Raw genomic sequence first — 20,448 nt, 5'->3', positions numbered from 1 at the left:
ACACAGGGTGAAAAGAGGAGCTGCAGCAATCTGCACTATATCCAAAAATATGGAGTTTTTTGAAAATCAAACCACGTAAAACTGTTCTGGTACAACCTCTAAATACAATTATAAACCTAAAAATTAGCATAAAATGAGCCCTTTAAAGGCAGTATAGGTAATAAAAAGACAGATATGGAGGTGCCTTGACGGAAGCCAGGCAACCTCAGACAAATTTAATGCAGACATTGAGCCAATATGACAAGTACAAAAATGTATATTCATGTATGTAATTTTCTTTAAAGAAAAAAAAAAAAAGTAAAATGACATTCACGTTCTGCTGTGCATTTTGCTGAATGCTAAAACATCACAGTCTCAAAATACATTCACAGGCATATTCTCACAAGTGGCTGCATAAACAGCTCAACCAGTGATCCAGAAAGTGAGAAAACATATCCCACTCACTGGATCCAAACATACACTGTAGAGCCACTATGTGCATACAGAATTCTGGTCTGGAGCTGTTGTTCATGGTTTGGCATGGTTTGGCATGCTTGGTATGTCCTTTAGTTCCAACAAATGTAAACTGTTTTCTTATTCAAGATGACAATGCCCCTGTGGACAAAGAGTGGTCCTTAAAGAAAAGTGTTTTTTTCACGAATTTGGTGTGGAAGAACTTGGCTGGCCTGCACAGAGCCCATCAAACAGCTCTGGGATGAATGGGAACTCTGATTCCAAACCAGACCTTATCACGAAACATCAGTGTTGGACCTCACTAATGCTCGTATGGCTGAATGAAAGCAAATCCCTGCAGCCAGTTTCCAGAATCTTTTTGAAAGCAAACCCGGAAATATGAAGGCTGTTGTAGCAGCAGATTAATGCCCATTGTGAATTTCTATGGTGTAATAAGTATGCATGTTGTATTTCAACTAGGGCTCTAACGATATGCAAGCTGAAACCAAAATCACGACACTAAGATCCACGAACCTTTATCACGGAGTGAGAAGGCAGAATCACGACACACCCCATCCAACTCCCAGAGTTATCCTTCCTGTCCAGATCCAGTGCTACCACGTCTTTAAATTGCTATTAGTATTAGTATTAGTACTTTTGGTGACTTATCCCCATTTTGTCTGGTAAATTTAGCTTACTGTAAATACAGCTTAAAGTGAGGGGGGGGGGTGTAACAGTACAAATGGCCGCTGTTAGAGAGATAGAGATAGAGAAACTGTATTTATCCCAAAGGAAATTAAGTTCTAACTCGGGTGCCTGGGTCTGTTTCCCGACGGTTCAGTTAACTGTCGTTAGCGTCCTTAGCACCAAAGTTAAGTGCTGACCGGGCTGGCTGCTAGCTGGCTGGGGGCTGACTGTGGATGTGTCCCCGGGCCGGGGCTGTAATGATAGTGGATGGTTGCTAGCTGGCTGGGGGCTGACTGTGGATGTGTCCCCGGGCCGGGGCTGTAATGATAGTGGCTGGCTGCTAGCTGGCTGGGGGCTGACTGTGGATGTGTCCCCGGGGCTGTAATGATAGTGGATGGTTGCTAGCTGGCTGGGGGCTGACTGTGGATGTGTCCCCAGGCCGGGACAGTAATGATAGTGTCTTAGCATAAATTCTTTCAGGAAGACTTTCATAGCTTCAATCACCGCTCTCTCGTCCTAAAACTTTTTAGCTGGTTAGAGTAGTTCACTTTTCAGTAAACCAACCAGAATTGGCCACAAAATGCATGATCCAATAACATTACATCCCAGCTTTAAATCTGTTTCTCTCTCTACTGCGTTAGCTGTCGTTTCAGGCAAAGTGCGCAACCCTCCTCCTCCCCTTCCATCTCCATCTCAAAGTGCGCAACCCTCCTCTTCCCCTTCCATCTCCATCTCAAAGTGCGCAACCCTCCTCCTTCCATCTCCAGTCACCATCACTCGCGGCAGCCTGGGTCCAGCAGAGCTGGACTCCTTCAGTCTGGTCTTTGTGCTCCTTCGCCGCCTCCACCAATCCATATGTATATTAAATCTTTGTGAAGCTACATCAAAGTCTCTCCTGAGTGAAATACATCCCTGAAACAAACCGAGCACTCAGGAGGACAGTAAAAGGTTATAAATATGTTGCATGTTACAATTCCACTGTTTAGAAATGGATGCCTGCTCCATTTTTCCTTTTCAGTTTTTGCAGTCGCTTCTGCTTCTTCTTCCCCTCCGGGAAAACACAACCATGTTGCATTGTGGTATATGGTAGTTAAATGTAGAGTGAATCGTATGTACACTCAAACTAGCTGTGCATTGTGGGTATTTTATAGTGGACTATATAGTGAATGAAATTAACAGCGGAGAATTTGAGCACCATTACAAAATGTCCAACACACTATTTTTGTGATAGAAAACAGTTTTGAACACAGCTATTATATTCCATAATATTTCTAATTAGGGTTTGAATATTCAATTTAGAATAAATTTAGAATATAACTTTATAATATTCTGGAATTCAAAAGTAAATAATAATTCACCAATGATGAATCAATGTGAATGTCTCACAATGTTAATGCTCTGCAAAAGTCTGTAGATGTTGGCAGTCCTCTTGGCAGTCTGTAATTCCTTTGAGACAACAAAAATAACTACATTTATTTCTTTATTCTTTTGTTCTTCATTTTCCATAACGAAGATGTCATTTCAAAACATGTTTCTTCCCAAGGGCTTCTAGTATATAGACTAGAAGCTGTTTACCATAGCACTCCACTGTGTCATATCTGTCTTATTAATGATAGGGCTGCCTGGCCCTCGCTGGATGAATGCATACACGAGAGACATTCACATTTACAAAGCTGCCGCTATGTAATTGAATCATCCCAGGGCCTCACCTCGTAGTCCACCTCCAGCGAGTGCCCTTCTCCGTTGGTCTGGAAGTGCTGTGTGTAGGAGTCCACTGTGAGGTTAACCTGCTTGTTGAAGCGCTCTATATGAACCGAGTGCCACTGCTGGTCATCCAGCAGACTGCCCACGGTGACGGCAACCCGGCCGCTGCTGAACCTCTGCCTGCTGTCGTCTGCGAAAACACCGAGGAAACAGCCGCAACACAGTGAGAAGCTTCCCGTATTTACATCTTCCACAGTGAACTTGTACACGTGTGATGGGAGACTGGCAGGTGAAGAATTAAGGCAATAAAAAAGCAAACCTACTGTGCACACACAATTAAATCCTCTCTATTTACTTGGATGATGTATACTAGAATATAAACAGGTTCATTGGTATGAAGGTATTTGCTGATTAAATGGTTAATTGGACTATGAATTATGCTGTAAACAGAAAAAATAATTATTTACCAAAACTTTTGGTTTTGCTTGTTGGAACAACTCTGACAATTTTATTTTTCTTCATATTGTTGTGAATTAAATGCATTTGCTTGGGAAACAGCAATCTGACAAAAATAGTTCCTCTTCATCTTTTCTTTCTCCTGTTACTTAATAAGCAATGATTTAATTTGAAGACATTACCGTGGCCTGGTATGCTCCCATTACTGGATGGAACTGAGGTGAGATGTATAAACCTTAACATTGCTGCAGTACCTCTCAATCGTGACTGTGAGACTAAATTCTTGTGGAAATAAAACATTGATTTGAGAGAGTGAGCGAGCGAGAGAGAGCGAGAGAGGTTGGGCGAGCGCATTTCACCTAAGTTGAGGTAGAGGTCCAATCTTCCTCGGTGAAGCTCCAGGGTGATGTAATCTCCTCGCTGCCCCTCTCCGTGCAGTAAAACCCCCTCAGCCTGATGGCTCTTGAAGCGCAGCGAGATCACGTCCTTCACCGTTGACATGGACTTCTGGTTGAACCGATACAGCAAGGAGCTTCTGCCGTCAAAGTCTGCCACGTACGACTCTAAAAGAGAATCACAAGTACTCTTGAATCAGTAAAGCACTCTTGAAATGGAAAACATGTTCCATTTGTCTGTAAAAAGTTATATGGGGGAATTTAAGTAAGTGCATTTACGCAAGTATTGTACTAAAGTACAAATGTGAGATACTTCAGTTTTTTCTTTTTATGCCGCTTTCTATTTCTACTCTGCTACATTTCAGAGGGAAATATTGTAGTTTTTATTTTACTACATTCATCTGACAGCTTTTACGTGAGTAACATTTTCAATGCAGGACATTAACTGATTATTATTTACTTAAGTAAAGGATCTGAATACTTCTTCCACCACTGAGTGTCTTGTTCTAGGAAAGTTCTCTCACAATTAAGTCTGCATCAATTTCTGAGCTGAATGCATCATTAATATGCAACTTAATTTTCCAAATGATTTGCCTAACACAGAAATTACATTTGATTACGGTAACTGTTACTTACTCAATCACAAAGCGATCTCCATTGGTAAATAACTAATCTTTATTTTGTCACTAAGGAGGCAAAGAGGACCAACATTACGTAATTTAACATGCGATGGATTAATTATTTTGGTGTCAATCCTTCTGACACTGATGTTGATAGTAAAAACGAGATTTCGTATCAATTCTTTGGGGGTCGATCCGCCAATGCCTGCCGCTAGCAAGATGCCATTTTATTTAAGCCATAACATAACTACTGGCTGCAATAATATGTATTAAATTGACCACAATAATCTAGTCAGCGTTACCAGCGTTAAAACAACCAAACAATTAAAAATTTACTAAAACTTTATTTTGTATTTGTATAGCACCTTTAAAAACAACAGCTTACAAAGTGCTTTAACAGAAGAAACAAAGAAACAAGAAACAAAGGCATAAAGAAAACGTAAGTATACACAGCACATCAGTACACTTAACTTTACATACACAGCAAAGGATGGGGCAGCTCTAAAGGACAGGAAGGAGAAAAGGAAAATTCACAAGTAGATCAAAGATAAGTGGAAATAGCAAGTTATAGGAGGACAGTAAGTAAAAGGCAAAAAGATAAAAAGACAACATCACAGGCGCCCGGATAGCTTAGTTGGTGGAGCGGGCGCCCATATGTAGAGGTTTATTCTTCAATGCAGCGGGCCAGGGTTTGATTCCGACCTGCGGCCCTTTGCTGCATGTCATTCCCCTCTCTCGCCCCTTTCATGTCTTCAGCTGTCCTATCAAATACATGTCTAAAGTGCCCAAAAACATAATCTTAAAAAAAAAAAGGCAACATCAAATGAAAGCCTAGTCTATACAAATGTATTATAAGAAGGGATTTAAAAGAAGTCACTGATTCAGCTCCAATGTTTAAGTAGCAGTAACAGTCTGAACGGTCTTTCCACAGAGTCAAAAACCATTTAACTGCACAGGTTTAGCAGTCTTCACACAGCCTAGACGGCTCTGATAATCACTGTTATACAACAGCAATCTGCCTGGAAAAGAGTACTGTACCCAAACCAGCTACCTGTCTGTCAAAATGGAGAGAATCTCAATCTCTATTACACTTTCTTTCTTCCATTTTCCCCGTTCATGCACAATTGATTTCAGGAGAATGCTGAGGAATACATCAGCGGCGTTCAGTGTCACCTCTATATAATCCTGCTTCAGAGAGACAATGCTGCAGCAGAACGAGCTGCATGGCAATGTAACCTTTCTCAGTCTTTCTGGGCAGATTCTGTAGTTTCTGTAGGTGAACTCGTTCATCAGCTATATTGTACCTCACTTGGCATTTTCAGTAGTTTATAAGCATAGACACATGTGTTAAACAATGGAGGAAAAAGGAGTACACAAAGCAGCCAGCATTGGTTTTATCCAACATTAACACACTTGGCCAGTGTGTGGTGGTTGGGCATCATAAAACTGATCACTGTGAGATATTCAGAGTGTGTTTCACAGTGCATTAATTCACTGGCTCATCTAGTTAGTGCTGCTTCACAATGCGTGGGAGAGGTGTGCCAGTGAATCCCCATTACATGTATTTTATGGAGGATTGTTCAGGCTATAATAGTGTCTTTTTATCATGAACTGTATAGGTTCAGTTTGTCTTTATTTGCAAACACGTAAGTAGGGATGCATTTGAATGTAATCTTTCATGATTAAATCTTAATAAATGATTTATGTTCTTTTGAGAATTTGTTATCTTAAGGGTAATTACTTTAATTGTAGTCATGAAGCCCAGCATTGAAAGCAGCACGCGCTGGCGGCACGCGATGCACTTTGACCAGCTGTGTCTTGTTTGCAGGCTGATGCTACTTTTATTACTTCTGTCTGGAAGGGACATCTGGTGTGTGCTTCACTACTCAAAGTGTTTGTTTCTACTCCTTTTGTCATTTTTACCGGACCCTCGGCCGTGATGAGCATCTTTCTAAAAATATCACTACACATGATGGTTGACGCAGACTGCAACAACTGTGATTGGTCTGCTTGGCTGTGGCTCGGTAGCGGTGTATTTCCCCCTTCTCATTTCCAGGTTCTCCTTCTCCATAAACAACATGAAATCAAGCAGAGGGTTAACTTTTCCTGCTCTAGATTTTCAACCGTGCTCAGAAAGAAAAGGGAAGACACTTTGTTTGTCTCACTATGCCTCTAGAGTCGGTATTCACTCCAAAGCTAATCACCGTTGCTCTCTCACTCGCTCTACACATACTCCCCATGCACACACACACGCACCGGCCCTGCTATTCTCTTTTCAAGCGATCAAAAAACACACCAACACACAAGTATACACTTCAGTCCACTTACGTAGGCTTCGCCAAAAGCTCAGCATAGAGCGTCCGCAGAGGCATAAAGTTCACTTTAAGGGACACATTTGGCAGAGAGTAATGACTCTGAAGTAAAAAAGTATGTTTTCCTGAAAAAAGTTGTGACAACCTGTGAATAATGTTTAATTAAATTGGTGTTCTTTCAACAAGAAGATAAAAGCCTAATTAATTGTTTGTTATTAACCTGCCCGCTAGCATGACCAACATCCATATTGCGTCAAAAATCTAATGACCTAAGCTGAGCAGGTTTTTACATGATCAGTCTCCACTGTTTTTCTGTTTTGTCTCTCGTAAGTCTTTCATACAGTATATGGCAACAACCGTTGTCAAGAAAATCAGCTCGACTCAAGTCTTTTGTGGCTGCTATATGGTAAACAAAGCTGCAGTAGACAATAAACCAAGTTGTCTGCTTTCTAAACTAGCATAGCCCTGTTATGGGTTTTATTTTTCGTTATTTGCTGTATAGTAAATACAGTCTATAAAGCTACATAAAATGTTTTTATCTTGCATCTTCAAACCCCGGGCCTGTCATGATCCTGGGTTTTATTTTATTTCCTGTTTTATTTTGTAGGTTCTTCTCCTGTCTGCGGCAGTTTGCTGCTCAGTTCTTCATCTGTCTTGTCAAATAAAGGCCTAAAATGCCCAAAATATTATCTTAAAAAAATAAATAAATGTCTTCTCTCCTTTGCATTAGCTGTCTTTTCAGGCACATGTGCAACCCTCCTCCTCCCCTTCCATCTACGGGCATCGTCCAAACAATGCAACCCGAGTCTCCATGTTCCCTCTTCACCATCACCAGTGTCTAGGCTCCATCTGATATATTTATATATATATACATATATATATATATATATACATATATATATACACACTTTGTTGCATATCTGCAATAAAGTCTTTCCTGACTTGAACCAACGTTAAAAACGTAAGTAATATGTAAAGACTGAGGATCTTGTAGGGTCGCAAGTTCCAATAATACAACGAGATTAATTTTGAAAGATTTAACAAAGCTAGCTAGCTAGCCATTGCTAGCATCAGCCGGTAACTTAAGGGACCGTTTGCAGAGTTTCTGTTCTGCCGTACATGCAGATGAATGGCGGCAGTACCTGCAGTACAGTCATCCAAGGACTACAGGTGGAAATTAGCAATTGTTGCTATAACCTGGCTCAAGACATCTTCACTTGTATTACAAGTTTAATGTTTATCTGTGCATTGTCCCTGTTTCAAATAAAAACATTTCTATTCTTTTCTTCTATCAGCTGGTAGTCCTGCATCTCCTATTGGATGACACGTTTCAGAAAGGTTGAAAATCGGCAAATTTCGCTCTTTAGTGTTTAGCTTAGCCAGCGCCATAGCAGTCTTTACCATTCTGATGTGTTTCACCTGTTCCTCATCAGCTCCACGTCACCTGTCCCTCGCTCCCACCCTACTACCCTTGTGTATATTAGTCTTGATGCGATATGATGAAAAATTAGGTATGACAATATTTTTGACCAAATACTTCGATGTTGCGGAGACATTGTAGGGTTGGCTATTGGTGCTTTCACAAAATGGAAACACCGAGTTTAGATATAAAATCATCAGTAATATGAGTTAATGACTAAGTGTGTAAAGGCAAATAATAAAACAGCTAGTGAGTCAGATAAGTTCAGAAAATTACATCTCTTTACTGTAATGCAGCCTTTAAAGCCAGGAAAAGACACTTTGTTGCGTTGTATCACAATATTACGATATCCAAAATTGAAGACGATATCTAACCTCATATGTTAACGTCAATTTCATGTCGATATATTGCCCTGGTCTTGGGATTCTCTTGTGTCTGATTGTCTTTGTTTGTTCCTGGCTCTCTGTGAATCTTCTTAGTGTATAGTTTTTTCAAGTTTTTTTTCTTCTTTTTAGTGTTTCTGGATCTGCTTCTCTTACCTGTCTGTTTTTTGGATTCAACTTTATGTTGCCTTTTGTTCTGCCAACCTGCCACACCTGACAGGTCTCGTACTTTTTGGGTCCTCCTTTTGATCTCTCAATCCGTGACTGCTTCCCAGTATCACCAGGTGTTCCAACATGCTTCTTAAGCTGTTTTCAAAGTCTTATTCTGGATGTGTTGAACATGGAGAAATCCCTGTGCATGTATGTTTCACAACCAGGCTGTTGGGTTTTGATTAGTCATTTCACTGCTGTCTGAGGTATGAAACGGTGTGTTAAAACCAAGTGAAGAGAAAGTAGTCCTCATTACTCTCCATCAAGAGAGTAGCCACTGAGCCAGATTTAAAAATGAACAAATCCTTCTAGGTGATGCAAACCACAGAGGGGTGATGTGTATACTTGAGTGCTTTCAGAGTGTTATTAACTGCAAGGGGTGTGTTACTCACTGTAGGAGCAGCCGTACGCCTCCAGTCTGAGGCCCATCCAGCCACTGGGGTTCCAGTCGAGAGGCACCAAACGCAGGAAACGCGTTCTCACTGCGTGGGACAGCTTGTTCTGGACAACGGCCTCCGAATTCACATTCCCGACAAATCTCTGCAGGATCACAGAGGGACAAAAACTGTGGTTATGACCAAAGGCTCCACTGAAAAACAAGAAAATGACCTCATATTTGAATTGTAATATTTTCACCAGGGAGTACATACACACACGTTTTTCTTTTAGCTGAATACTTGATGTATAGACACAGTGAAAAATATATCTAAATCCTTGAATAGCACATATAACAACTAAGTGCTGACAAGGCAAAGCCAAGGGCAAGGTCTTCTTCCTACTCTTGAACATACTATTTGATGTAAAGTGATACGAATTGTCGTGTGGTGTAGACATATCTGTTCTAAACAGATCCATGTGAGAAGGAAGGAAAATCACCACCGAGGCAGCCGGGGGCAATAAGGGCTCTCTTATTGTTTCTTCTCCCTGCAGAGCTAAATACAAAAACCCCTGAGTACAATTGTGAGATGTCATTCTTCTTTTTCTATTCTATCCCTCCTCTCCTTTCCATCTGCCCCAGACAATGCCAGGAGACATAAACAGTGAAACAGAGAGAGTGAGAGATGGAGGCAGAAACAGAGACAAACAACCTCTCCTCTCAAATGACTGATTACCAGCTTCTTCATAACCGATTCTAGGCAGGTGACATATCAGATCAATAAGTTCTCCTACTACAAAGAACCAAAAATATAGATCACTGGCAGTGGAGCTCCAGGCGTTTGTGGACAGAACACTGTCAGACAAGGCTAATGATTCAACTCTCCGCAACAGCAGAGACACAATTACCAGCGGCACAAATGACCGTCCGAGGATTTTAGAATGCTGCAAAGAGAAGCATCATTAAATGCACCCGGATGCTGCTTCTTGGTAGATAATCAAGGCAACAGTGCGACTGTTAAGGCAGTTATTGTGATTTATGCCACCGTTTTCCAATTTTGAGCCTTTTACCGAGCGAAGCGTCATGGCTGAATCTTAGCACACATACGAGCCAGGCTTTTTTACACATGCACAGTAATTCATGTCTGCACAGGAAGGATTAACAAATGGCGCTGGGGCTTACACATACAGTCAAAGCAAATGTATTACTTTAGCACTGCAAACAGCTTTTAAGGCAAACTCAATGGGTGGAACACATTGGCCTTGAAAAAAACCCACAACATACATATTCACGACACTTCAAAAGCGAAAAAAAATCAAAGCTGTCAGTGTTTTATTGGGAATCCGGCTGATGAAAGCATGCCGTTGGGCTTGTCATACAGGGCTCCAACCACAACCTTGTTATTCTCAGCCTTTGTGTGAGACACGCTACGGTAGAAGGCTGTTTGATTGTTCCACATTGCACATGTAGCCTAAAGCTTGTAAAACATTTCTTTGGAGCGTTTTCCTATGAAAAAAAAACAAAAATTCAAAAATTGAAAAAACTAAAAAAAATGTTTGGAATAAAAACACCCTTTGTAAATATTTATTTGTCAAAAACATTGACGAGTCACGAGTGTCTGCTTCAAATATTGCTATAAGTGATTGGATGATTGGAAACACATGACATTCCCCTTCTTCGCCCTAATGGAGCTAATGACAAGAACAGAAATATAAAAAATCTCTGAGGTAATATTACCAAAGCTGTTGTAGCTTTGGCAGAAAAATGTGTGTACATATAGGATGCAATTGCTGAATCGAGGTGGATGTTATGTGTCTGGTATATGCTCGGTATACAGACTCTGCGTCTTCTTATTTTTGTTATTATCATTACCACGTCTTTCCGCTCGACTCCCAGCTGAATGTCTGGAAAATGTAATGAACCAAACAAACTCTGATTAGGGCTGCACTGCAAGCATTCTCGCTATTCATTAGCTAACAACACTCAGGCACGTCAGCATGAGTCATTGATATTCAAGAGCATTACCACTACAGGAACACCACTGAGGCTGTCCGGCGCTATGACGTTTGTTTTTGTTTCCTCTCTGGAAAAAAAACTTGCAACAGAACATCCTGTGTGTTACAGCTGGGAGATGAAGTATAGTCTCATACACAGCCCGGAGGGTGCAGAAGATTTTTCAAAGGTCCAGAGGACCGAGGTCGGTCCTTATCCACATAAACAGCCCTAACCCCACTGTGACTTCATTATTTCTATTCATGCTTCTGTCACTGCGGAACAGTCTCCCTCCCCATTAATTAAGACTCTTTACTCTTCCTCTCCGGTGATGAGCTCCCTTGTGTCAGTTTTCCTTTCTGTTGCATACAGCACAAGCGCATACGTTTATTTTAATCAATTCACTAGGGGGAGGGGGGATCCTGCTGCCGGCGTTGAAGATGCTACAGTGTGTTCCGAAATGTCATTGGCCAGTCAAACAGCCTAAGGGAGCACATAGTGAGGAGAAAGCTACGATGTGACCTTGCCACGAGTGAATATGCTACAGCAATCCCTGACTGCAAGTTAGTCAGCAAGAAGTCCCGTGACCAGGATCAACAAGAATATATCCTCAAACATCGTATGTGTCTACTACACCTATTGAGTTACATGTTGGGTTATAGTTATGTAAATGTACTGTCAAGTTAATGTAAAAAAAACAAGTCAACGACTGTCGTCGACTGAAGAAATTATTAGTCGACTACCACTAACACATAATTTTGTCGAATAATCAATTTAGTTAATTTAATCAAATCAGATCTGGAAAAGTGAGTCAAGCAAAAGTACCAGCATTTAAACCTTTTTTGTTTTTTTTGTTGTTTTTTTTTACCAAAGATGTGCTCATACATTTCTTGGAAATGAAATCATTCAGCATGAAAAAAAAGCATAAAATAATTTACCAAAACGACCGGTTAGTCGACTCATCGACTAAGAGGGGGCAGCCCTAGAGTCTCCAGCCACACCAAGCAGCCCTGTGCGGCAACACAGTGACGCTTTTGGCTCAATGTTAACATCAGCATGGCAACTGTCACCGGCGCTGTCCAGGGTGCTTATTCTCGAGCTGTCCTGGGTATTAAATGCTCGGCTCAATCCTGCCAGTGAGGAGTAACAGCCGTTCGTCTCATTTGCCTCACCTTTTATTCTCGTAATATTCCGTTGTTGTTCAAAAGACTTATAATAACACATAGTTATTATGTTGTTGTTAAACTGTCCTTCTAGCAACATTACCGGCAACATGTTCACAATGGCGAGTTTAATTTATTGAGTTAGCTCACCCCTCCCCACAAAAAAAGAAACACAAAACAAACGCACAAACTCATTCCACTGTATTGGAAAGATCACTAACCTGAAACAAGGGGTCAACGATCAGCCACACTGCAGAACAGCAGACATTCTGCATTCAGGCTGACGAAGACTATCGCACATTTACATAGGCCTATTAAGTTTTTTTGTGGAATTTCACACTGAACGTGTTTTGTAAGTGGGTGTTACATCTAAAAAACCAAGATGCCTTCTACTGATTCTACAACTGCCTGGAATCATGGTGATTATATGATCAATGACACAGCTGCACTTTTTCAAGGACTCATTTTGTCTAAAGAGAGAGAAGACAGAAAATAAAGGCCAGAAAAGTTAGCCCCAACTTAACCCCATGTGTGTAGCTTACATTATGAAAAGGATCTGCCAACGCAGATTCCTATCACCATAGTAACTCGCTCTGTCTGCGTGCACAAGGCGAGAGAGGAGAGGGCCCGCTGCTCTGTTCACAGCGGCATGTTGGATGATCAAAGCCTCTATATAATGACAATACCTCCAGCTATTGAATGTATTCCTCTCGCCGTCGCCCTTCGTTTAGCTTTTTGAATAGGAGCCGAGATGACGTGACCTGCCGCGAGCTAAATTAAGACGTCATCATATATAAGAAAGCCTACCGAGGACAAAAAAACAAATTACATTTGGGTAATGCAGTAACATAGTGTTACTGGGATTAGTAACCGTCATATAATCAAGCCTACTGTTTTGGACATTGTAATCCCTTACATCACTCGTTACTGGGGAAAGCAATGATATTACAGTAGTAGAAGTAACGCATTATTGCCCAACACTGCTCGCACTAAACACAAAGGTCAGCCGAGGCTGATGGTTATTTGATAATGGAAGAAGAAAGGAAAGACTTCATTTTCTATATATGATAGTGCTACTGTATAGTAGATGAGAAGTCAGAGGCGCCAAAACTTGGTCTGGATCCGAAGTCTGATCACATGGCTCACCATTTATTGTTATAATATTTAGGTTGTTGTTGAAGTCATTTAGTTCAATTGTCCTTGCCCATTTTGGATTATTTAGTTTCTGTGTTGGCTTCAGCATCAAAATATATAACGTTTTGGCCGTTTGGAATTAAATATATGGCGTGTTTCATGTTCTTGGGTCCTGTTAAGCAACATTACAGGCAACGTTCACAATAGCAAGGTTCATTGGCACTAAACTCAAATGGCAGCCGAGGCTGATGGTATTCGTTATTGGAAAAAGGAAGGAAAAGCTGAACTTGTTCATGTGGTGATAGTGCTAGATGAGAAGTCAGGGGATCACCGACGTCAGAAGGATTCATCCTCTGGTGACATTAAATATCTCTACAAACGTTCCGTTGGTTCATGGCAGCCCAGTCTCATCATTGTTGGTGAAATGGTCACGTTATTTAATCTTTTGCTGTGTGTAAAGGTCACGTTAACGTCGTTATTTTTGTGCGTTTATTACGAATTTTGAAGTAATGTATTTCAATGCGAAATCTATTTTGTGATCACAGAACGATTAAGTTAGCGAGTAGTTTTGAAAAGCCAAACGTTGGTGAACAGGGAGGTTGGTGGGGGGGGGGGGGGGGTGGATGAGTCAAACAACACAGGACTTTCACTCCAGAGACCGGGGATCGTGTCCCGCGTGTTGCAGTTCTTTTCCGCGTTATTCTCTTCCTAACCACAACCGTCCGTTCCATTTCCCCGTTGCTGCGTGCCACAGAGACTGTGGATCGTGTGCCTGTTCGAAAATCGTGACTTGTACACGAAATAAACGGCATTAACATGACCTGCACACAAATCAATAAATCAAAATAATAATTCACAAAATGGCGTGAGACTGGGTAGTTCATGGGCATTGGAAAAAACAATTTTCCCAATGAAAATGTCATCATTCATGTCACTTCATTTGGGAATCAGAGGTGGGAAACTGCTGCTAGATTTTGCTAACAGAGTTTCCCAGTTGGTGCCGCCTTGTTGACATCTGACGTGCAGAAACTCGGGCGACGACCGTTCAAATGTGTTGAATGGTTAGAAACTTTTCCGAAATATAGAAAATTCATGCATGCATGCAATATATTTTCCCAACGTCCTCAATGTGCCATCAGTGTAGGTTGTAGTTCTCCATTGGTTTCAATAGAGTAACTTAAGTTAGATGTAAAAGTTGTTGTTGTATTGTCAGTAACAAGTAAATCAATTCAAGTCAAACGTAGTCCTATGTTTTGAGCTCTTGTTCAAACTGTAGTGAGGAAAATAATGCATCATTTAAGAGCTTTGGGGTGTCCTTTGTTGTTGTGGCCTCCATGTTTTCACACACCTGATGCTCTAGGCTATGCCCAACAGTTGGTGGCATTAATGCAAGTTGTTATGCCAAATGTAACAGAAAAGAAGAACGCATCCCAACCATGTGAACGCTTGCATTCAGAAAAACAACGCAATATAAGGGGGTCCCTGATATTCCCAGGCTGCATGAATGCACCAACAGATGACAATCCATCTACAGTTAGGATATTTCACCCGAACCCACAAATGTGAACCTGATGGTGGCATTAGATGAAAAATCAGGGGATCAACACGTCGGTAGGATTCAACCAACATTTTTTGTAAGAAGGGCTGTATAAAATTGCAATCACGAGATACAATTACTCAGAAAAAATTAACATTCATGCACACACACTTTAATCCTTGATAGATTCCCTTCTACCTAAAGCATGGAAATGGATGTATAAATGGCCCCCTCATGGACAAGAATGAGTTTCACACATGTATTAACAGCTGCATTAAAAATAGATTTTGGAATAAGACGTTGCAAGGATAATGAAGGTAATCTGGAACCCACTGGTACAAAACATTCCTCTTCCCACCTATGAATGTTTGGAGAATCCATCTAATTCACCATTGAGTAGATTGCAAATATTATACAGGGAATTAGGTTAAAGCGGGATTTAAAACAGGGGCTCTGTGATTTATTATAATTAAAGAGTTACTTTGAACATCTAAATTTAAAAGTAACATCAAGCCAAACACCTTTTTCTTTTTAAGGAAACACATTCACTGAGTAAGACTTTGTAAGTCACTTTGAGTTTCACAGCCCATCAGCTGATAAAAGTCCACACTTCATGTCCTAAAAGCGTCAGACATAAGTCATTTTCACAGATTTTCTCCCATGACTTCCACTAATTAGGTTATTATCAGCTTGTAGTTGTGCCATCATGTCCTTTCACATGTTCCTCTTATACTTTCTAAGGCTTTGCTCAGAACACTCCCACAGACAGGAGACTGGTTGCGGGAACAGGCGGCGATGACACCGTTACTAAAGTGATGAGAAAAAACAGGCGATTGAATTGTTAAAGTTGATCAAATGGAGACCAATTACACAAAATGCTTGTTTCATTTACTGTATTTTTTAAACACATATCAAAGCTGATTTTATTTCTATTTAGGTTTTTTTAACTTATTTTTTTGATGTCTTAAGACCCAGTGGTGGAGATGTCCTTCCAACCCTTTGATCCAGAGCAAGATACGTCCACAGATGCTGTCCAGATGTTCCATACTATTTGATATGGATATTAACGGGCCTCAGTGGATGGCCGCCATTGATTTCGGTGTCCGACTTTTTCTCTAGAGTCAACATCAGGAAGAAACCTACCCCCAAACCAATCTTAAAAAAACAGTTGTGTACACACCCTGTGTTGTGTAACCAGACAAAAAGGCAACTTTGAACACAAAGCATCTACTCATTTATTAAATTGATAGGTCAGATTGTATTATATACAGTAGATGGTGGTCTGCATTCATTACAGTTTGGAAAAGCATAGGAGTAGCATGAGCGTAGCATAGAAGTAGAGACAGTGTACTGCTGTGGATGGGGCCACACAGTTAAGTTCAGTTCAAGTTAATTGTCATATGCATATTAGTACAGAGTACCACAGCAATGAATTTCAATGTGCCTTGGCACTCTCCCAGCACTAGTCAAAAAAATAATTAAAAATAACATTTAAAAAAAAAAACAAGCACAGTAAGATAGTAACTAAGCTCACACCTCAGCCCTCCTTCTTGCTGTACTATCATTCAGTAGCTTTATTACCTAGGGGTAAAAACTATCCCTGAAATGTGATGTGCGCGTTGGGATGCTCTGCAAATGTCTAGAAGGTGGGAGAAGAGATTGTGTGAAGGATGACTAGAATCCCGCATAATACCTAGTGCCTTGTTAGAGCTGTTTTTCTAGGAAATGTTTTGGAGCGGTTCAAGTGGAACCACAATGATTTTAGCTGCAGTATATATTATACTAATATACTGTATATTATGCTAATATTTTAATATTTAACAGCATACTATGTTTGAGCCACCTATAAAGAATCCATATTATTTATGTGTAAGCTATGTTTAGAATATTTTCACTCCTTTACCATGCTGTCAGACGGCCCTTTCTGAAGGGGGACTGAAGCATCCATCTCTATTCAAAGCCACCAGACTCCAAATACAAAAACAGTAATTTTACCTCACACCACCACACAGGATTTGCTGTTCTGCAGCTGCCTTGATCGGTTAGTTAGCGTTATTGTGAAACTTACAAACACACTAACTAAACGCTGCAGCATCTAATAGACGCCAGCAGGATTGTCGACCTTCAGCCCCTTTTTTATTACAGCTCATTTTTCCATGGAGCTAATTTGGCTCGGTGTTAGCTAAGAATGGCAGAGAGCTAGCAGTCATATCAGCAGCTGCTGCTGCTCTCTCATTAGTCCCCCTCAGTTCAGTTTCTGGCAATGAGCCGTTACCTTTGAGCTTCACTTGTTAAAATGCCAGTTGGATGTGAGTAAGTATCAACCAAAGGTCTTGGTGAATGCTGTGGTTAGTCAGCTTGAGTGTGCATTTCCACATAAGACATTTCTAACTAATTGGCTGACATTCAACCTGCCCTATATAAATTATACTTTAAATCCAAGTTTACATAAACACCACAGAAGAGATGGGAGGAGTGAGGTTTATTATATTTCAGTAAATATAAAGCTTAGTCATGCCTGGTTTTAATGCTTGCCAGGTTTTGGAGGATAATACACCATGATACAGCGCTGTATGCCGTGGTTGAGTGCTTTATTAAATTTGAATATTTGAAATAAGTACAGCAGTCTTTTTTCTCTTATGGGTCACTTACAAAAGGTGATAGCTGCTAGTCATGGTAGTAATATCTATACAGAATGTCTTGTCTTCTAACTGCACAGCAGCTTTAGTTCTTTTCATAAAAATGACGATATGAAGACAGCCTTGATCACACATTGAGGAAATGTCTTACTGAACTTTGCTCTGTAAATATTTCATAGTATTTGCAGGGGAACTGAACACTTCTATTTATTGTATGGCACTTATTCAAAACTGACTTAGATACCGTGTTCTTGTTTACATTAACACGTTGATCTCTAGTTAAATATCTGCAATGGCACTGGTTTTGCCAGATGGTACATGAAATCTGGTGTGAGGCATCAGCAGACTGAGCTGCTGCTTAAGGGCCCCACGTCCATCAGGGGCCCACAATATGGGTAATTTACACATATGAAAAGCTCTGCTGTCATATTCCAACCTTCCATAATGAAGAAGGAGATGTGTTTGTTTAAGCAATTTCTATTGCTTTTTGTTCTCCACATTTACACATAGCAAAGATAACTATTTGTTATTTGATATATATATATATATATATATATATATATATATATACACACACACACACACACACTTTTGGTGCCAAACAAAACTACCCATCTTAAACTCCTTGTATACTGACCTGTGGTTAAAAAGAAGGTAAGGTATTTTTCTAAAAAACAAAAAAAGCTGGCCACTGCTAGTAAATGTTACTCAAACGGAAGTAAAAAGTGTATTTGTTGGGGACTATTAAGCTGTGTTAGTGAGAGTAACAGTGTGAAAGTGTTACGGAGCTTTTAAAGGAGGATTTTGACTTTAAGATCTGTTTCACAGTTAGAACCGTTCTACTCAACCTCATGACGTTTTATCTAATCTTCCTATATTTCAGTAGATTTTATTTCAAATAGATGTATGAAGATCAGTACTTAACAACTAACCCCTACACTATACATAATGTCCACCCTCACATATGTGTGATCTTTTAATTTAACACAATGACAAAATAACCAATTTGCAGCAGTTGCATGCCTGGGAGCAATTTCACTCCGCTAATTGTTCCGTCAGGTATAAAAACTCCAGTAAAAACTATTTAACGTCTTGTCAGCAGCTTTTGACATAACTGGGGCGAAAACAATAAAGGATTATTAACATGGGCCAACATCAGGCTGTTTCGTTTACAGCTTGAGTCTGTGTACGGGCTGACATAACCAGATGTGACATTACATGGAGGACCAAAAAAAAAAAAAGCAGTATCATAATTGCGTTGACACTTCCAACACCTTGAAATGTGTCAGAAAAAAGTGAAAGGATGTGCTATCTGACTCTGACCTATAAGGTCATCAATGAATTAGTCCACGGAGAAGAGACCGTGGAAAAGCAATGATCTGTGTGACAGAATTAAATGTTCTCTCTGTGTGTTAAGATTGCTGCCACGTTCATGTCTGTGCGTTAAATATAAATATAAATCTATAGGTCCGGGGTTGATTAACCACTGACAATTAGCATGGCTTGAGCAAAGAAACTGTCCCCCATGAAACCACAAGTTATAATTTTTTTTTGCATTTCGGTTCATAGATAAACAAAACAAGTTTATTAGTGAGCTTTGAGCACATCCAGACTTCCAGTCTTTATGCTAAGCTAGGATAAATAAATCCCCAGCTTGAGCCCCATACTTAACCCTCTAAGGACAAAAGACGCACCAACAGTTCCACTCAAAAAGCGACATTACAAAATGTCATTTCAATCATTTGACTATTTTATTTACATATTATGGTACTTTTGTTAACCCAAGACTTTTGTAAACTCGTTCAAGCACCAAAAGGGTTGTTTTCACGAGAGATTGGAGAAATATTAAAAAGAGAACATCAACTTTTCAGCTTTAGGGCCAAATTAGCTCTTTATGCATTGCTTTGTAAGAAATTCGGGCGTCATAATAGAGAAACCTAAGTTTGTTCTGAACATTTTAACAAGAAAGACATGGAAATCCGGTTACATGAAAATGTCCTTAAAATGTGAATTTAAAAAGAAATGTAAAAATGTCCTTGGACCTCAGAGAGGTTTACACACACATATGAAGTGGTATATCTTCTCTTGCAACGTACGAGAATAATAAAAAAAGAAAAAGCATATTTCTCACAATGTCAACCTATTTCTTTAATCATAAAAAGCCAACAGTATGCCTTGGACTTAGTTTCTTCTACATCTGAACGTTTCCACACATGCACAATTGTTGGATTTCTTTCTTGAGCAAAACAACATAACAGTTTCGCTCCTGCTTGGATTCAGTTCAGTGTACAGCACATTAACGATGAATCTGAAGTCATACAGAAAGCTAAAACATCTGTGTGCAGACTCACCCCTACACCGTCCTCATGCCTGTACTGTTTCCAGGCCCGGCCCGTGTCACTGTAGAGCAGGAGGTAATTGCTGACCCAGTCCCAGCTGTCATATCGTCCCTGTGTTGCCACAGCCGTCACCTCCATCTGCTCCCTGAGATCCACCTGGAGCCATGGCTCCTGGTCGGTCACCATGGGAGACCAGCCTCCGGCTCCTGAAGGAGGGCGGAGAAATACAAACAGAGGGGGTACCATGGAACGTTGATACTGTGGATATCCACACAATGAGACGGTGGGCCGTTGTGGTGTATGCTAAGTCGCCACAGGGCTCAGATTGCAAAAAAAGTATAAAGTCCTGACGTGAACAGAGGGAGTGTTTGAAAATGAAAGGCTTCAAGGTGAAGTGACACCAGCAGAAAATGACGCATTAATTTCGAAATGTGTACAGCCTGGCTCGAGAACTTATAAAGAGCAGAATCCTGCGAGCTCAACAAGCTTATTTGTTCCAAAAGCCTCCTCTACACAATATGGAGTGTGTCTGTCATGTTTTCCTCCCTGGAAAACTCAAACCGAAGATTTTATTTTCATATTTTCTACAAATATCTACTAGTAATATTTTAGTTTTTTTGGATCAATATCTATCTATCTATCTATCTAT

General features: G+C 40.3%; 1 protein-coding gene across 1 annotated transcript in view; it reads right to left on the bottom strand.

Annotated features, from left to right (window-relative positions):
• Positions 1-20,448, bottom strand: part of LOC116689508 (contactin-associated protein-like 5) — a 98,863-nt gene that overhangs the window by 55,244 nt on the left and 23,171 nt on the right. Inside the window, exons 3-6 of the mRNA XM_032516065.1 lie at positions 19,812-20,005; positions 9,012-9,159; positions 3,639-3,842; positions 2,829-3,013 (exon numbers count right to left, since the gene is read on the bottom strand). Of these exons, the coding sequence (XP_032371956.1) occupies positions 2,829-3,013; positions 3,639-3,842; positions 9,012-9,159; positions 19,812-20,005 (731 nt within the window). The remainder of the gene's footprint in view (positions 1-2,828; positions 3,014-3,638; positions 3,843-9,011; positions 9,160-19,811; positions 20,006-20,448) is intronic.

The sequence above is a fragment of the Etheostoma spectabile genome, chromosome 5 (assembly GCF_008692095.1).
Source record: "Etheostoma spectabile isolate EspeVRDwgs_2016 chromosome 5, UIUC_Espe_1.0, whole genome shotgun sequence".
Classification (NCBI taxonomy): Eukaryota; Metazoa; Chordata; class Actinopteri; order Perciformes; family Percidae; genus Etheostoma; species Etheostoma spectabile.
The sequence above is the reverse complement of the archived record's forward strand: the minus strand, read 5'-3'. Positions and strand labels throughout refer to the sequence as shown.